This window comes from Melampsora larici-populina, assembly GCF_000204055.1.
Source record: "Melampsora larici-populina 98AG31 unplaced genomic scaffold MELLAscaffold_110, whole genome shotgun sequence".
NCBI classification, from domain to species: domain Eukaryota; kingdom Fungi; phylum Basidiomycota; class Pucciniomycetes; order Pucciniales; family Melampsoraceae; genus Melampsora; species Melampsora laricis-populina.
The window spans coordinates 62,378-78,785 of NW_006768874.1; the positions used below are offsets into that span (position 1 = coordinate 62,378).

General features: G+C 39.2%; 2 protein-coding genes across 2 annotated transcripts; both read left to right on the plus strand.

Annotated features, from left to right (window-relative positions):
* Positions 1–3,403: 3,403 nt before the first annotated feature.
* Positions 3,404–4,229, plus strand: MELLADRAFT_84470 (uncharacterized protein; the record flags this gene model as incomplete). Its single annotated transcript, XM_007418884.1, has 4 exons — positions 3,404–3,481; positions 3,579–3,764; positions 3,882–4,049; positions 4,161–4,229. The coding sequence occupies 4 exons, from the start codon at positions 3,404–3,406 to the stop codon at positions 4,227–4,229; spliced, it is 501 nt and encodes a 166-aa protein (XP_007418946.1).
* A 1,654-nt stretch (positions 4,230–5,883) lies between these two features.
* On the plus strand, positions 5,884–8,913 carry MELLADRAFT_118650 (uncharacterized protein; the record flags this gene model as incomplete). The annotated part of the gene is made up of 10 exons (XM_007418887.1): positions 5,884–6,156; positions 6,248–6,369; positions 6,454–6,772; positions 6,841–7,283; positions 7,364–7,617; positions 7,686–7,833; positions 7,913–7,977; positions 8,052–8,181; positions 8,296–8,535; positions 8,612–8,913. 10 exons carry the CDS (start codon positions 5,904–5,906, stop codon positions 8,666–8,668), a joined length of 2,031 nt encoding a protein of 676 aa, XP_007418949.1.
* Between the last annotated feature and the right edge of the window lie 7,495 nt (positions 8,914–16,408).

The following is a 16,408-nucleotide window of genomic DNA, read 5'->3' on the forward strand; positions in this document are numbered from 1 at the left end:
TTTGGCAATTAAAATGAAGAAGAGATAAATTTGTTAGAGAAATGGGAAGGTCAGTGGTTGGGTCATGTTCAGAGATATGATCGTCATCAAATTCAGAGGTTTGGGGAATCGCAGGACTTTTGGAGGAGGAATTTATGTCGCTATAATTCATTTTCGGTGAGTGGGGTTTGTGTGATCGTATACTTTGTATTTCTTAGGGGCAGCCTAAGCTTTTTGGGGAGTGGTTATACTTGGGAGAAAATCGGTCAATCTTGTCTGTGGATTTTTGGCTGTCAAAGTGGAAACATCTAGCGCAAACTTGGTCAGAGTCATTATTAGCACAATCCTTGGTATTATGAGGGTCGCCACATTTGGCACAGAAGGCATTGTTATTGCATGAGGAATGAGTGTGGTGTAAGTCTAAACAGTTAAAGCACATAGTGGGACCCTGAACGTATTGTTTACTCCTCAGCCAATTGCAATCAGCGAACAAGCCTCCTTTACCTAATTTGTGTGCCAGATCTTTATCGAGAAGATTGAGTACAATAGTTCCGTGATTCTTTCCTGTATCCTTCGGGTGCTTAAGCCATTTGACTGAGTGAATTAGTTCGGTTGGGATGTCATTTTCAACACTAAGTCGTTGGGGGAAGTCCGGGTGGTCCACTTCTAGGTAAGCTGGGACATAGTTGAATAGGATTGGGTATCTGGTTTGTGATGTCTCGAATTCGATGTGAGCTAGCTTTGTCCAGATATGCTTGTTCTCGAGGAGCCAGGATTTCATCATTTGATTATCCATGTTCATGAGAATATCACCGGAAGCGAGGACTGACGCTCCTCGTATTTTGACTTGGGTATCGTTAACCGTGGCGTTAATTGAAGCCAGAGCCTTGTTGATGCTTTGAACAATGTCCGAGTTCTTCATGCCTTTGAAAGGTTCGGAGCCCGGGGTCTTATGAATAATAAGAGTGGTAGTTTTAAACTTGTTGATTTCTGAGTTTTTTGGAGGAAGTCTGGGTGGTGTAGTCTGTTTTTGTTTGGGGTATGGGTTGGTCCATGCAGTGGGTCTAGCGGGTTGGGGTTGGTTACCGACTGGAGTTTGAGTCTGGGAAGTAGGTCGTTCTTTAAGAACTTTGATTTCTTCTCGTAATTCCTTGATCGTATTGTTAAGCTCGTTGATCGTGTTCTCGAAGCCGTTCATCATCCGGATGATGAATTGGAAGAGGGCATCATTTGATTGAGGACCACCTGAGGAAAGGGACCTTAGGTCGCACATCATGGAATCCGATTCGCTCGATCGTTGTAGGACCTGATTCTTCGGCGGGGCTGGGTTTTGGCCACCCTCGTCGATGTCCGGCGGGCGTTTAGGAGGCATCGATGTTTCTGAGCGATGTTATGATGATTTGATGAGATTGAGCTGACTGACGATAGATGTATGATGATTGACGTGTGAAGGGAATCTTGACCTTGGGAGTCCCTCCCAAGTTGTGACGCAGGGAAGCGACGAGAGGCCCGAGGGGAGGTTTAGGGCGAAAAGGTTGAAAACTCTCAATACCCTCAAATATTAGCCACATCGCATGACAAGTCTTTGGTTGGTCAGATTATATTGAGATTTGCCCATTTGTGACTATCGAACGACATGATCGACTCTCACCTTTCATCTTATTTTATGGATACCGAGAAACTTGAATAGGAGATCGAACGCCTGGAACCCAGCCTCGTGCCGCGCAAGGCTATGAGCCATTGATAGAAAATGAACGGCTTTCCGACAAGCCAACGACTACATACCTATGTCCACAGCGCGATGTATGAGCGCTCTGAAGAACTAATGTATCTGATCATACCTGGGGCCACTGCCTTAAGGGTAAACAAGCGATTTGTGAGGGTTGCCGGATGATCGATCGTCGAGAGTTTTATTTTACGTTTTTATGCTTGGATGTAGATTACGAGCTTGAAGGAAGCATACGTATTGCAATAGCTAACTTCTGTTGCACTGCCAAAGCACTGCAGTGGGGTTCATGCTTGAGTTGGAGGTAGCGAGCACATATTTTGCTCACGCGTTGAAGTAAAAAGATGAAAAGTCAAAATTGGCCAAGTCGGCTCGAAGAAGCGTGCAATTCATAATCACAAATCACTTTATAGGAGGGCCACAGAGAAGAGATGTCTTTATGTCATCATTCCCTTTGGAAGACAACATATGACTGGACTATGTAAAGTTGATTACCAAAGTCTTGCTCATCTAGGCACTCAATACCGCGACTATCTAGAGCAGCCGAAGAATTATCCAGATCACAATTGATGCGGAAAACGACACGTTACACAGACTCTCTAGAGGGTTCGATCTTCATGCTTCACTTGTCTGTCTGGAGATTGAAAACAAGAACTTGCAAGGCGTTCTTGAAAACATCATACCTGAGCACTCTGCATTGTCAAAAGCCTTCGTATGACCTTTGGTTATAAAATCAATCACTAACCCAGACCACATTAAGGTGAGACTAGGTTTGTTCCACGGGAATTCTAGAGGGCTCGATTCCAAAAGAGCTCTTTGAGCGAAGGTTGATAGCCAAGTGTTATCAATCGTGAACTGAATATTATTCATGTTCAAAACGCCAATATATAAATGATTTGTGTTGAATTTTCAGGGCCATCAAGTAAGAATGCAGATATCCTTCTCTGGAACGAAATGATTTCTTGATCTGATGATGTAGCAGGAATTTCTGGACTACTCCTGTTTTGTTACTTGTGGATCCTGAAGTGATTGACGCTCAGAATGCGGGAAAGTCGAGAAGGTCTAACCCACATGATGAATACAGTCGCCACATATCAATACTCGTGGAATGCATATTCATCATAGGCCAATGAATTGTGAATCGCTTCTTCTTTGTCGCGTTCAGATGGAGCTTGATAAAGATAGATGAAATCGTAGTATCGTCAATGCAGAAATAATGAGCACTCAATATGGGGAAGCAGAAGTGGACTGACAGTCACAATGACCACGTATGTGGTAGTCAAACAATGAAACTTGACTTTGAATCCATCATAGACAACACTTAGATGGATCGAGACAAAGTCATTAAATGAGAATGTAAGGTTAACGGGCGCGCGTGAACTGATTCTTAACGACCGCGAAGTAGACAACATGATAAATTCCGTACAGTTTTTGCTTTATTATCTTGAGTACAAAGGGTAAAATGATGTACTAGCATTATTGTAAATGTTCAGTCAACATTAAAAATGCGACCAAGGTGATGCTGATCCCAGTCATTATTTAGCTCGTAGTGATTGCATTTCTTACTCAGAGATCTCTTCACAACACACAACAACGATTCCGAACTCCACCTTCGATTCCTTCCGCCTCATTTCAAATCCCATCCCTAAATCCCTCTCACAACCTCTTTCTTCACTTCAAGGACTCGTCTTGATCACAATGCGTCCTCCTGCCCTCGATCTCAAGAGTTGTAGAGTCAAGAAAGTGTTCACCAACAATGTAAACACTGACAATCCAGTGAGCACTGGTTTCTTTTTCTCACTTTTTGAACCCCTCTAATCGTTTCATCCTTTCCATTTTCACTTTCTGACTCTTATTTCTTTTACCTTTCAAGGGCGCCGCTTCCGGTAGCGAGCGAAGCCCCTTGGAATTAGAATTTGGTGGTCTCTCCCCAGCTAGACTATCCATCTTTAACCTTGAGGAACCTTTCCCATCCCCAACTCTCGAACGTCCCCTTCGTATCAGAAGAAGATCCACATCTTCAAGCGTTCTTTCCGGCGTATCTGGTGACAATTCTATGGTATGTACTGTTAACCCATTCACTTATCTGGATCAATCTTCTTTTCTCTTGTTGACATATCCTTTTCCAATCTTCTCTTTCTCTTCCTTTACATCTTCCCACTTTGAATTGTTCAAGACTTCCAACCCCTCTCACATTGCACCAAGACCTCGTTTCATCTACTCCGGCCCACCTTTGCTCATGAACCCCGATGGTAGTGTCAAATCCCCTCATCGAACACCGAACCTTATCATCAAGAGCACTATCAAGAAAGTTTGCCCCCGCAAAACTTTCTTGAAACCATTGGTATGTGTTCCCAAATTCCAATTATCAATCTTCTTTCATTCGATTATCAATCTTCTTGCGTTAGTTACTTATTTCTCCTGTACCACTTTTCCCTTTCGATTTATATCACAGAGCGAACTGTTATCTGCGCAGCGCTACAGAGTGCTCTACACCATTGTTGAGGAGCCCGAGGAAGAATGAAGGGATGAATCTAAAGGCAAGAGAATGTTTGGGCGCAAGGTAAGATATCAGTATACTTTATTTTTCTGAAATCTTTTTCAATCATTTACAAAGGACAGAGACTGACTACATCTTTTTTTCTGAAATTTTCTCTCGGTCCATCCATTCAACCCATAGTGCTCATTCTTCTGAATATGCCAAATATCTTGATGAATCCTTTATGTGATGGAATACTTGATAGATATGTCATGTAATGGTGGTTTCATATATTTATTAAAATTAGGATTGGGAATTGGAATTAGGATTGGGATTTATTAAAATTAGGAATTGGAAATGGAATTTATTTTATTGTCATTGTGTTAAGCTTATCGCTCATATTTTGAGGATCGTCACAAAATTCTCTATCTCATCTTGCGGGACTTGTGCTATGATTTTGAGGATCGTCACAAAATTCTCTATCTCATCTTGCGGGACTTGTGCTATGATGTTGCTGCCCACTCACAAACCTACTTGACTTCAGTGCGGGTTTCAACCCATTCCCTTTAATTTGCCCATATCAAAAAGTTACATATGCTGAGGTGTCAACCCATTCCCTTTAATTTGCCCATATCAAAAAGTTACATATGCTGAGGTGTCTTTATACATATCAATGTGGCTTCTAGTGCCACATCCAAGTATTGTGTCAACCCAAAATTCCTCGTTCAGATTACATGTCCCTCTTCTCATATGGTGTCATGGCCCTCGAAGTCTTTGCTTCAAAGACCTTTGTCACAATGAGAGTAATTTCAACTCACTCAACAGAAATCAAAAGTTTCCCTCTAGCTTTTGGCTTCCGGCACTAGGCTCCTTGATAATCACGTAAAGAGACGATTTGGACCAAAGGTAAGCTATTGGTCTACTTCAACGCGCTGTAGTCCCTTAGGATCACTTCACCAGTCAGTGCATAAAATGACTAAATGATGTCCCCCAAAATTGTACCCTGTTTCCTTTCTCATGCTCTCACAAGATAACGAGAACCTCGAAACACTCACAAGGTTCAATCTCAACCCGCACTTCAAGTTTCGTGGATTTATGGTGACTGATGGTGAAGGTGTTGCAGGAACTCTGAAGCTTTGGATTGGAAATGAAGATAAGCCTGAGATTATGTTTGAAGAAGTAGAGGAATTTCATGAAAGTGATTGTAATCACTCTTCTGAATATACCGAACCTCTTTTTGACCGATTTGTTTGATTTTTTTCCCTTTAACACAGGAACTGAAATTTGTATATATTTCTTAAATGTGTTACGATTGTTACTCATCCCAGGAGTGTGATGATGACCTAACTTTTTGTAGAACGTAGAATCCGTCTTGAGGAGGTATGAATTCTCTGTTGATGTCCTGCTTATCTCCCATCAACACTTGGTCTCGTGACTCAATAGTAGTCGGGAAGATTTCCAATGCACAATTCTAGTTGATCTACATATCACTCACTTCAAAACAAAAGATGATGACTTCAATATTGACCCTTTATCTTCGACTGTGTGGGATCAAGATGCGATTGTGCCAGTGGCTACGAACCCGGCCCGAATGAGAGAGAGTGATACCCGAGAACCGATCGGGTGAACGGGGTGAATGACATGAGAAGAAGAGTTTCAGTTGAGTGGTGTGACAGTCACAGTCACAGTTGTTGTTGGTTGATAGTCAATTTCTTAAAAATGTCAACTCAATCCGATTCCACTTCCACTTCAACTTCAACTTTACCAGATCCAACAACACTAGCAATCTCATTAATCCCATTATTACCTTCAAGTTTAACTTCAACAAACCAATCTCAAAACAATAAATCAAAACCTATCAATATACCAATCTTAGCAGCTAGTTTATCAACTTTACCTGAAAATGTCATCAATGCTATACATGTCTTAGCTCAAGAATTAAAGAATTTAAGAGAAGAACAATTAGTATCAGGTATTTAAATCTTTTGACTTTATCAAATCTTAAAATTAGTTTATGGTTTCGTTTTTGATTATCTCTGACCGATCCGAAAATGACGCGTTAGATAGTTTTCAATCAAATCATTCTCATAGACAAACAAGTATAACGAAATCAGGTAATAGTGAGGTAACCGATCAAGATTCTTTGACTCGTGAACAACGTGAAAAGTGGTTGGAAAATCAAAAGGTAAAGTGAATTGAGTTAAACCGATTATGAAAGGAAGAAAAAGGATTGTAACTGATTTTGTTTTTGGTTTGATTGGATTGGTAGATCAATCATTTAACAAAATCTATTTCATCACTCACAAATTTACATTCAAGTCTTCAATCACGACATCTTGAAACAGTCGATACTTTATCCAATTTACAACAAGTACATGATCGAGAAAAACAACAATTAACAGACGAACGTGATGGAGTTAGAGCGGTCAATACAGTCTTAAGAAGAAAGATATGTAATTTAGAAAAACAATTAGATGCTAGTAAAGAAGTCATGGAAGGTGTTTTAGAGAAAGTTGAAACTGTTAATGGTGGTGATTGGTCAATCGTGGATCATGGTCGGATTCATGTTCATAGCCCTTTGATGAAAAGTGAGTGACGGTTATTGATCGATTTCTATTTCGGTTGTTCGTCTGATTCGTTTGGCTACTTTCAATAGGTCATCATCAAGCCATCGAATGTAATCATTCTACTGCATTCTCTTTGTTCGACGAGTCTCATAACCAACCACCTTCTGTTGCTCTTGATCTCAATGCTAGTGGTCTATCTCATTCAGGTTCCCATATTCATGAAACTTCTGAACATCGAGTGACAGGTCACTTACATCAAAGCACATCATCAGCAGGGAACAACCAGCGATCACTGACTTTAATTGTTGAGTTAACCGAAGAGCTGGAATCTTTAAGAGAAGAAGCTAAAAACGAATTAGAATCTAAAGATGACGAGATACGTGTTTTGAAACGATTAGTTGGATTTAGGGATCAAGAGATTAAGATTTTGATTACCAGATTAGAAAACTTTATGGGTTTGAACGGGTTTTACGTTCCGGTTAAGGATGCTCAACCAACTGATGCCTTTATGCAAAAAGATATGTTAGATCTGGTGAGCTATTGAGTCAATTGAGACTTTGGTCAACACCCAGGAAGACACTAACTATACCTATTGTATCTTTGAATCATCAGCATGATACACCCAAACAACATCATATACCTACTTTGAAAGGGAAGGAAAAGGCTCATCTTGATATGGATCGTTCACATTTGAATCCACTGAACGGAGACTATCCTTGGAGCCAAAATCATCAAGACCAGTATGCTGGATCGGTATCCGATGCCTCAAACCGATCTCGATCTCATCACCTACTACGACCTGGTCCAAATCATCATCATCATCTATCAGGAGATGAATTTGACTCTTTAACATCTTTAGATACTTGGTTAGTTCAATATCAATACAAAACTCTTTCACATTCAATCTTATCTAATTCTTCTTATGTTTTGATAGTGAAAACGAAGCGCTTTCAAGAGCTTTAGCTGACTTATCAAATCAAGTTTTGGACTTAAAGTATGCATTGAAAGAAGTTAGTAAGGAGAGAGATACATTAAGAAAACTGAGATCTAAACACAATCGTACTTCTGAAAGTCCACCTAATGTATGTTCATTTCTTGAAAGTGATTCATATTTCTGTTTTTAGCATGGTATGTAAATGATGTGGTATGATGTATCAATAGGAAGTTGAAGAGGATTATTCGTCTTTGAAAAAATGTTTGAAAGAATTACAATCTGAACGAAATCGGTAAGTTTGATTACAACCCATCAATGTTTTTTTTCCTTAATTGAGACTTATATAGTGGGTTTTTTGAGATTTAGATTAAATGAAGATCTAATTCAAATGGAAATCAAGAATTTTGAACTTGAAAAACGAATTACAGAACAAGAAGGAGAATTTGAAAGAGTAGCAGAAAGAGTCCAAAATAAATTAGAAGAACAAAGAAGAAAAGTAAGTGAAAGAGAAAAACAATTGATCAATTTTCACTACAATATCTTGAAGTAAGACTTTTGAGTCGATTTCTCAGAGTTTCTTCTAACTTGATTTCATTGATTCGTATTTTAGTTGTATGAAGCTAAACATGAGATTGAAGAATTACAAAACCGATTAGAACAAACAGAAGGAGCTGAAAAGATTTTAAGAAGAGAATTAGAAGAAGAAAAAAGAAGAGGGAATGTCTTGATGAGTTTGATGAGTAATTCGAATCATCATAAAAAAGAAAAAGAAAGAGAAAAAGAAAGGCAGAAAGAGAGAGGTTCTAGTACTACTAGTTCTTCTAGTAGGAGAAGTCGATATGAGAAAGCTGTAAGTGATTTTGATTAAATTTTCGGGGGGAGGGATCGAGTTTAGTACTGATTTTGGATTGATGGGTTAATCATAGGTTTCGAGTAGACCTAGGTCTAGACTTGATTCATTGGACGATGAACCTACTACTTAAAATTGATTCTTTGATCTTTGGAAGATATCCTCTTGGTTTGATCTTTAGTATTTATGTTCTTGTTGTGATTAAAGAATGATGATATTAGCAATGTATAATGTTTTTTTCCCAAGGAATATATATTTATTGGTTATCAATTCATTTTTCAATGGAAGTTATTGGGATTCAGTTTTTCTTTTGTGGGATTATATATGTTGTTTGATTATTAAATTGATGGAAAGGATTGAAACTTTTTGGAAACTTTTTAAAAGAAATATTGAAAATTTTGATGAAAGGTTCAAAAATTAAGGTGAGGAGAATTTTGAAGAAACAAAAACAAAAACAAAAACAAGAGCAAAAGCACATTGAGGTTGGATTTTTTTTCGAAAATCATGGTTAAGGAATGCAAAAGAAGGAGGATTTTTTTCTTCGATGGAAGGAAGCAAGTTTTATTGGAGAGTTTATAAATGAGTGAGTCTACTGTCAGTTTCTTCAGAGCCTACACATGTAAAGATAATTTGTTTCAAATGGTTATGAAATTTCTTTTTCTTTTTACTCTTTTGGTTGCTATTGAATAGACTGACTCTGACAAAAAAATGGGAACATGAAAGTTAAGAGTGCTGGAAGTTGAACTGGTTGGTTGATTGGTTGATCAAGGGTTTGGAGAAACAGCGGCTTGGATCTCATTGTAGTCAGGTTTCTTCACTCTTCCCAAAACAAAAATCTAGTGTTACATTAAACTGTAAAGATTTTGTTTATTGTGTATACATACATACATATAGATTGAGGATCTTGTTATTTGGGGCCCATGTTTTGAACTTGTGTTTCATCTCAACCCTAAACATGAGCAATCCTAGTTCAATGATATCCTACAGTCTTTCCTTGCACCAAGTTGTTGTAACTTGGCAGTGCATGTCTTGTTGTCAAGATGTAAGCATGTCAATATTGTAGGATTTTTGTACACTACAGAACAGGCAGACATGCCTGCAACAGGCCACTGGGTTCCTGTCCCATCTGTGTATCGAAATTTTGCAATTAGTCCATGACAATCAATTGGGTTTTCCTGATTTTTGACTGTCTTGTTCACTCTCAATAAGGACTTGATCCATCGCAAGTTTATGCTATCTAGTGAACTCTAAGCAATATGGAGTTTACACAGAGTATGTAAATCCCATAGTTTTACAAAAACAAATAATCACACTTGTTCTGTTGGACAAAGTACACACTGCTTGTGGTGACCTTGATCAAGTGCACAATATTTGGAAAGAATTTCAAACCTGCCTCAAGATGAGTCAAGACATTTTCCACCTTGGCGGGTTCATCTGATATCACCTTCAATTTCCTTTACTCATAAATAGTTAACAAGTATTTGGGAAGGGGTTGACAGATTGGATCAGAGTGCGAAACGGGCCAACCTTTAGCTGAGAATGTTTTATTGTGCTTCTTTTTGAAAACTTGGAAAGCCAAGCTTGAAATTAAGCTTATGGCTCATTCGTGTTCAATTTTATTTCCAAGAAGGTCTTGAGACCTAATTCTGCTTATTCTCAAAATCATCTTGGAATCAATCAATCCAAATTTCAAAATACAGTTGGTTTGAAATAAAAAAAAAAATGGTTTCTGCCCCATTGTGGTTTTTTTTTGCAGACAAACTTTTATACAACAACAGTATGTGGTAGAATTGTGTTTTGGTCAAGATCAAATTTAGAAGTGATGTTAATGGTCAGTAGTGGTCTTAAAGGTGCATAAGAATCCTTTTTTATTAAATTTTTAATTATGTGTTAGTTACATAAGTTGATGAGAACAATTAGCAGAAGAGAAAAAGTCAAAAAATCATAAAAATAGCAAGTTAGTAAGAATGAATGAAAGAGGTATATTGAGAATGTAAGTAATGAAGAAGGACATCTAGTTTATATCAAAAAGAATGGAATCTGTTATGAAAGGGATGAAAGAAGCAGAATAAAATATTAAGAATTCAAGAAAAAGGCAAAATTATATGTATAAAGGGTTGGAAAATGGTTTTTAGGGCATTGAAAATTGGTGTGAGGGTTCAAGAAGGTTAAGATATTAAAGAAAATAATTATATCAGTCAGCAACAACTTTAATCATGTGGTTAATAAGAGAGGAGTAAAATAATTCAAGAAAGAAGGAAATTCAAGGATGGTAAACAAGGGTACTATGGGATTTAATCATATTTTATGCTGTCATTGAGGGATCTATTGGTTTCCAAGAGCTTTATAATGATTTTCAAAGTTTTTCTTATGATTGGCTTATTATTCAATTATCTTATGAAGAATACAAAATCAATATTAGACGTGAAAAGATGTGAGAAGGTGCAAAAATCATCAAAAATGAAGATTTGCAGCTAATTACATATGTCAAAAATTGTCAGATCATGATGGGTGATAGCTCGACCAATGCAGCATATTTAATCTCATAATGAAAAAAATTTAAACCTATAGTAATAGAGGTGACAAATTTATCAGGAAACAAACAAAATGGTGTGAATTTCGAATTTGGTGCTTACATACACATGTAAAGCAACATTTACATGACAAAAGCTTATTTTCTCAATCTCTACAACCCAATAACTTATTCATCCCACCTCAGAAATAGGTCATATTGGGGTGATAAATGATCAGTATCACAAGGGCTACCAAATGAGCTATAGTAATTGAAAATTGAGCAACTTCACAAAAAAATCTGTAGTTCCAAAAATGGTTTTCAGCTATGAGTATTAGGAAAAAATCACCTGTATTCATCATAAGGAGGGTTTTTTATGGTTTTTTATGGTTTTGAGGTTGTTAATCATTGTTTTGGTGTTATATATTATCAAATCAAGGATTTGGGTGTTGTTGTTCCCTTTTTTCTTTATCATTTACAACATTATCATTTTTTTATCATCATAAACTTAGTTTGATAGTACCTAATCACTTAAATATGCCCTTTATTATAGCTATAAAGAGAAATTTACTTTAGTGTTGTAGTGTTTTGAAATATAAAATCTATTGGTAATAATATCAAAAGGACATTACGCTATGTTTCTTTAGTTATCAGTCTGGAATTCCCTAAAACTAAATCTGGAATCCCCCCCAAAAGCACTGAAACTTGTAAAAGAGTTTCAGCCTTTTGGCGAGAGGATACCAGGTTTAGCTAGAGCTCAGATCTGACTCACTTTCTAAGGTGTAGTCACAAGGATGGCTTGGGGATTTCACTTTTGGCTGGATGAGCCCCTTCTATTTATACTTTTTCACTGCCCCTGTAACCCATTTCTGCAGCATCCCATACCTTTTTTCTTTGTTTCCCTTTGGTGTGCTTATATGTGCTTATATTCTTGGTCAATTCTGATCAATCACAAACTGAGCTTTTGCTTTTGAATCCCCAAATTAAGCATCACAAACTATAGTCTTACAAATATTGTGTGACCCATTGTTTCCCTAATGTGCAATCTTGTCTATAACTATGTCTCATCTTCCTCTACGTTAATTTGTCCTTTTGTACTATGTTCCCTTTGTATGACATTTCTGTTTATCAAAATTGTATTACATCATCAAGAGTCCTACTTGAGTTGTGCAATTTGATGCTTTTCCCTACCTGTCTAACAAGAAGTCTAAATTTTCTTTGACACTTGCTGTCATCATATATGCAGGTTATCCATCCTTGACAACCATACTACCTTTCCTCATCCGGGTGTTGAATTTCATGCTAGGACAATGCGACACAACAAAAGCATCTATATTGAAGCTGTGGAATTTCTTTCAAATGCACTCATCACAAACTTGATTGATCTTGGAAGCAACCGACTGTTTTTTTGTTTCATTTTCATTTGACTATGGCACTTTTTGATGAAGATATATCAACTTCCTATTCCATCCCTTTGTTCTTTGCTTTCTTTACCCGGCAAAAGTAAAGTTTTCTTCCCAATTCCCAAGTTTCATTCTCATCCAGAATTGTGAATCATGAAGTTCATCTGTTGCCAACATAGTATCCCCCATATAATACAAATTGCCCTTTGAGGTCATTGTTTCTCCCTTCAATTAAACCTTTCAAATTATTTTTTGTGAACACAATTTTAAAGATGTTAACCGTTGCGCATTCACCTGAAGTTTTTTCTCACCATCCTGACTCTGTCCTAAAGGAAGACTTGATCCACATTTTTGGCCGTCTTCTGTCCAAATTCAGCCACTGTAAGCTTTACTTTACCAAATGTCAGTGTGGCACAATGTAGAACTCAGAACCGAATGGCAAATACAACTTTGTCATTGACCCAAATTACAACAGGAAGATAGACCAATTCATACAAGCACATGAATTTTCAATCTATGTAGGCATATGTAAGGAAGAAACATGTGTTGATTAAAAGGTGCTTGTTGCTCATCATACACAATAATTTGTTGAGCTAACGTTGAGTTAGCGTCCAAGATGGAGTCTGTGGCCGCAAGTTTTGCAGGCAATTTGTGAACCCTATTTTTGTTGTCCCCATGGCGGGCCTGCCCGCGTGAGCTCTAGTAAAACTATAAGTGTTGAGAATTAATCAAAATTGTGCTTTTCATCTTAAAAACTGTGCCTTTTCTTTGAAAATTAAATCAGTTACTTTTCTCTTTTGGTTCTTATCAGTACTCGATTCAATAGAGTTCCCTTGTCTGATTGTCTTGTTTTAGGAGGGCAGTACGTAGACATCCTCCACTGGTCTTTATTTGGTAGATTATCCACTCCACGCTTGGTAGGGATTGGTGTGCCTTTTTGAAAATCACACCAAATCTTGGGAGTTCTACATCTGTTCACCAATGTTGGAGACTGGAGTCAACCCTGGGCCAGCAACGCAGGTGTTATGTTTTGTGCTGCGCCTGCATTGCGGACCACACCACAACATAGAATCAATTTCTAGGTTGTGGCCTGATCCGCCGTGCAACAAGATCTGTCAAATCAATGTTTTTTTTGGGCCGCAACAACATTTGTTGTGTTGCTGCCCAAAAATAATTACAATTCAGTGTTTTTTGGTGCTGTTGCGCAAGGGTCAAGGCGCTGGGCAACCTGACCTCACCTTTTATTGTTGTGGTACTTACTGCAACACAGCGTCTGATGCTGGTTTTTGTTACGTGTTGCGGAGCAACACATCAAAAAACATGCATGTTGCGGTGTGGTGCGTTGCTGGCACAGGGTTGCTGGAGTTGTCAACAACTCTGCTGTGGTACATAGCTCCAGCAATCAAATGTAGAATAAACTTTGATGAAAAAACAGCATTTTAGCTCTCATCAAAAATGTTTTGAAGAAACACGCCCGGTGCACCAAGTGGCACCTAGGCGCGAGAAAATATGGAAAAACGCGCCTCGGCGCGCCCGCAACCTAAAGGGGAGACAGTTTCACACACACATAAAGAAACAATGGAGGTCGCGAAATTTAAAATTACGCACAGCCAATTTTATACGAAAGCTTGACCAAATTTGCATGCAAAACTCAGCAAATTGGCGGGGAATTTGAGACAAGCTTTCCTGAATTGACTGTATACCTTGGCTAGGCAAGTGCATGTAATATCTCACGGGAAATGCATCCCAAGGGAGTTTTGCAAAAGAGCTCAAGATTTCAAGGGCCTCAAGAGATCGTTGCAGTCTCCACGGAAGGTCCAAAAAAGTGGATCAACTGCAGTACGGCTCGGCAAGTTTCAAACGTCCTTGAAAGGGTCCACCGTCCGCTAAGGTTCGCTAGGGCATACTTGAGCCATATTTGGGACGCTGCCGTTTGAAGAAATGTGCGATGCTGACCTCCGCCGTAACTAATTAATTGCTCGAGGTCGAAATCCGTTTGTCATCCCAAGAGCTGCCAAAGAGCAGACCAGAAGTGTTATGTGTACACGACTGCACCACAGCAGGTCACGTGATTGTACAGGTGTTGTAGTCATATCTTGTTCTACCCGGGCGGAAGCTTCCTCTCCTCAACCACTGTGGAAGCTGAAGTCCGGGAGTACGAACTAACGTAGTTGTCGTCCTATCGATTATAGGTAATGAATACGAACCACTGTGGAAGCTGAAGTCCGGGAGTACGAACTAACGTAGTTGTCGTCCTATCGATTATAGGTTATGAGCTGCGTTACCAACCGTTCGTCTTGAAATCATAGTCGTACGCCGAAGTAATCGCACTCGTAGAGTAAGTCTGAGCCGCCACTCAGCACCGTTTTCATATGCCGTTAGCTTGTAGTCCACCAAGAACGTCAAATTCCACAACAAAAGGGAATCATCCCGAAACCAGGTCATCATCTCGTGCTAGATCACAAACTGAAGAAATCGAACACCCGGAAACGTCTACACGCCACAATACGCCTGCACCGAACATACCAGATCTTTCTGTAGTACCTCCTAACTTTCCTAAACCTCCACTCGATCCGCAATCTTTCGTTAATCTTTCTCGCGATAATTTTCTTGACTCGTCTCGTGAACTCGATCCCGCTGATACCACCATTACCAATATTACCACACGTCGTCAAACACACCACCGTAACATTAGTGACTCTTCATCCGATCACTTCGTCATGTCTCAGTCAGACAACATTACTGAACGCCTCAAGGTCCTTAGTCGTAATCATAATGATGTTCAGAAGTTTGTGTCAGACGTTGAGAAACTCAAAGACGACGGTTCTAATATTGCGAGATGGAAACTTTGTACCGAACGTGCCATTTTCGACATGACTGATGTAGCCGATTACTGGTCTTCGAACTCCGTAGATCCCAATAACCCGGTAGAAGTACAAATTGATCGTTGTGCAGGGAGAGTGATCAATGCGACAATCAGTGAGGACCTCAAGGATGTTATAACGCACCATACTCAATCTCATATGGCCCTTCATACGATAGAGGAGATGTTTCAGCAAGGAGGTCGCACCGCTCAATACGTTATCTTCCGATCTATGGTTCTCCGCAAATTCGATCCTAGTACAACTGACCTAATCACTTTCATCACCCAACTCAATAAGGACTGGGAACGTCTCAGATCGGCTGGTTTTAAGTGGGAGGAGGACGCAATTAAAGCTATGATTGTACAATTATGTTCTCCGGTATCTGGTGAATACGGCATGGACATCCTGAACACTACTTTAGATGCACGATACCGTACCGATAAATCTCAATTTTCATTGTCAGAAGTTAGAGCAAATTATCAGAATCTAATCACGACTAGGAAGACGGTACAAGAAAATGATCAAATTCAGACATTAGCTGCATCGTTTAGTAATACCATGACTCCGTCTAAGTGGAGTAACTCGCCGAATCAAGCGTCTAGGACATCAATGTCTCCTGCAACGAGTCGATTACGATCGAACCAAAGCTCGGGTATTCAGTCAACGGGACCTACACCACCCGGACCGGTTTTTAAGACCAGGGCTCAACGTGATAACTCAGAAGCGTACCCATTGAATCCTCCGAAATCTGCCCCGTCCGAAGTTCATCAGGGTATTTGGCAATGTTTTCACTGCTCTGATTCTGGTCATGGTTCGGAAAGTTGTCCGATTAAGAAGAAGGGGCGAAGTAGAACGGCACCTCACTTCAACGACTGGATTAAATGTACCAACAACAGATGGTATGCATACAAAACACTTTATCCGGCAAATCAAGTTCAAGCACGACTTACTCAGTTAGAAGGAGAAGAGCAAACTATTTCATCACCTTGTCACATGTCTCAAGTTTCGGCATCAACTGTTGCATGGAGCGCCGAGAGTAACTCGGTCGATGCGACGCCAACCGAATATCTCTTGGATAGTGGAGCGACGCACCA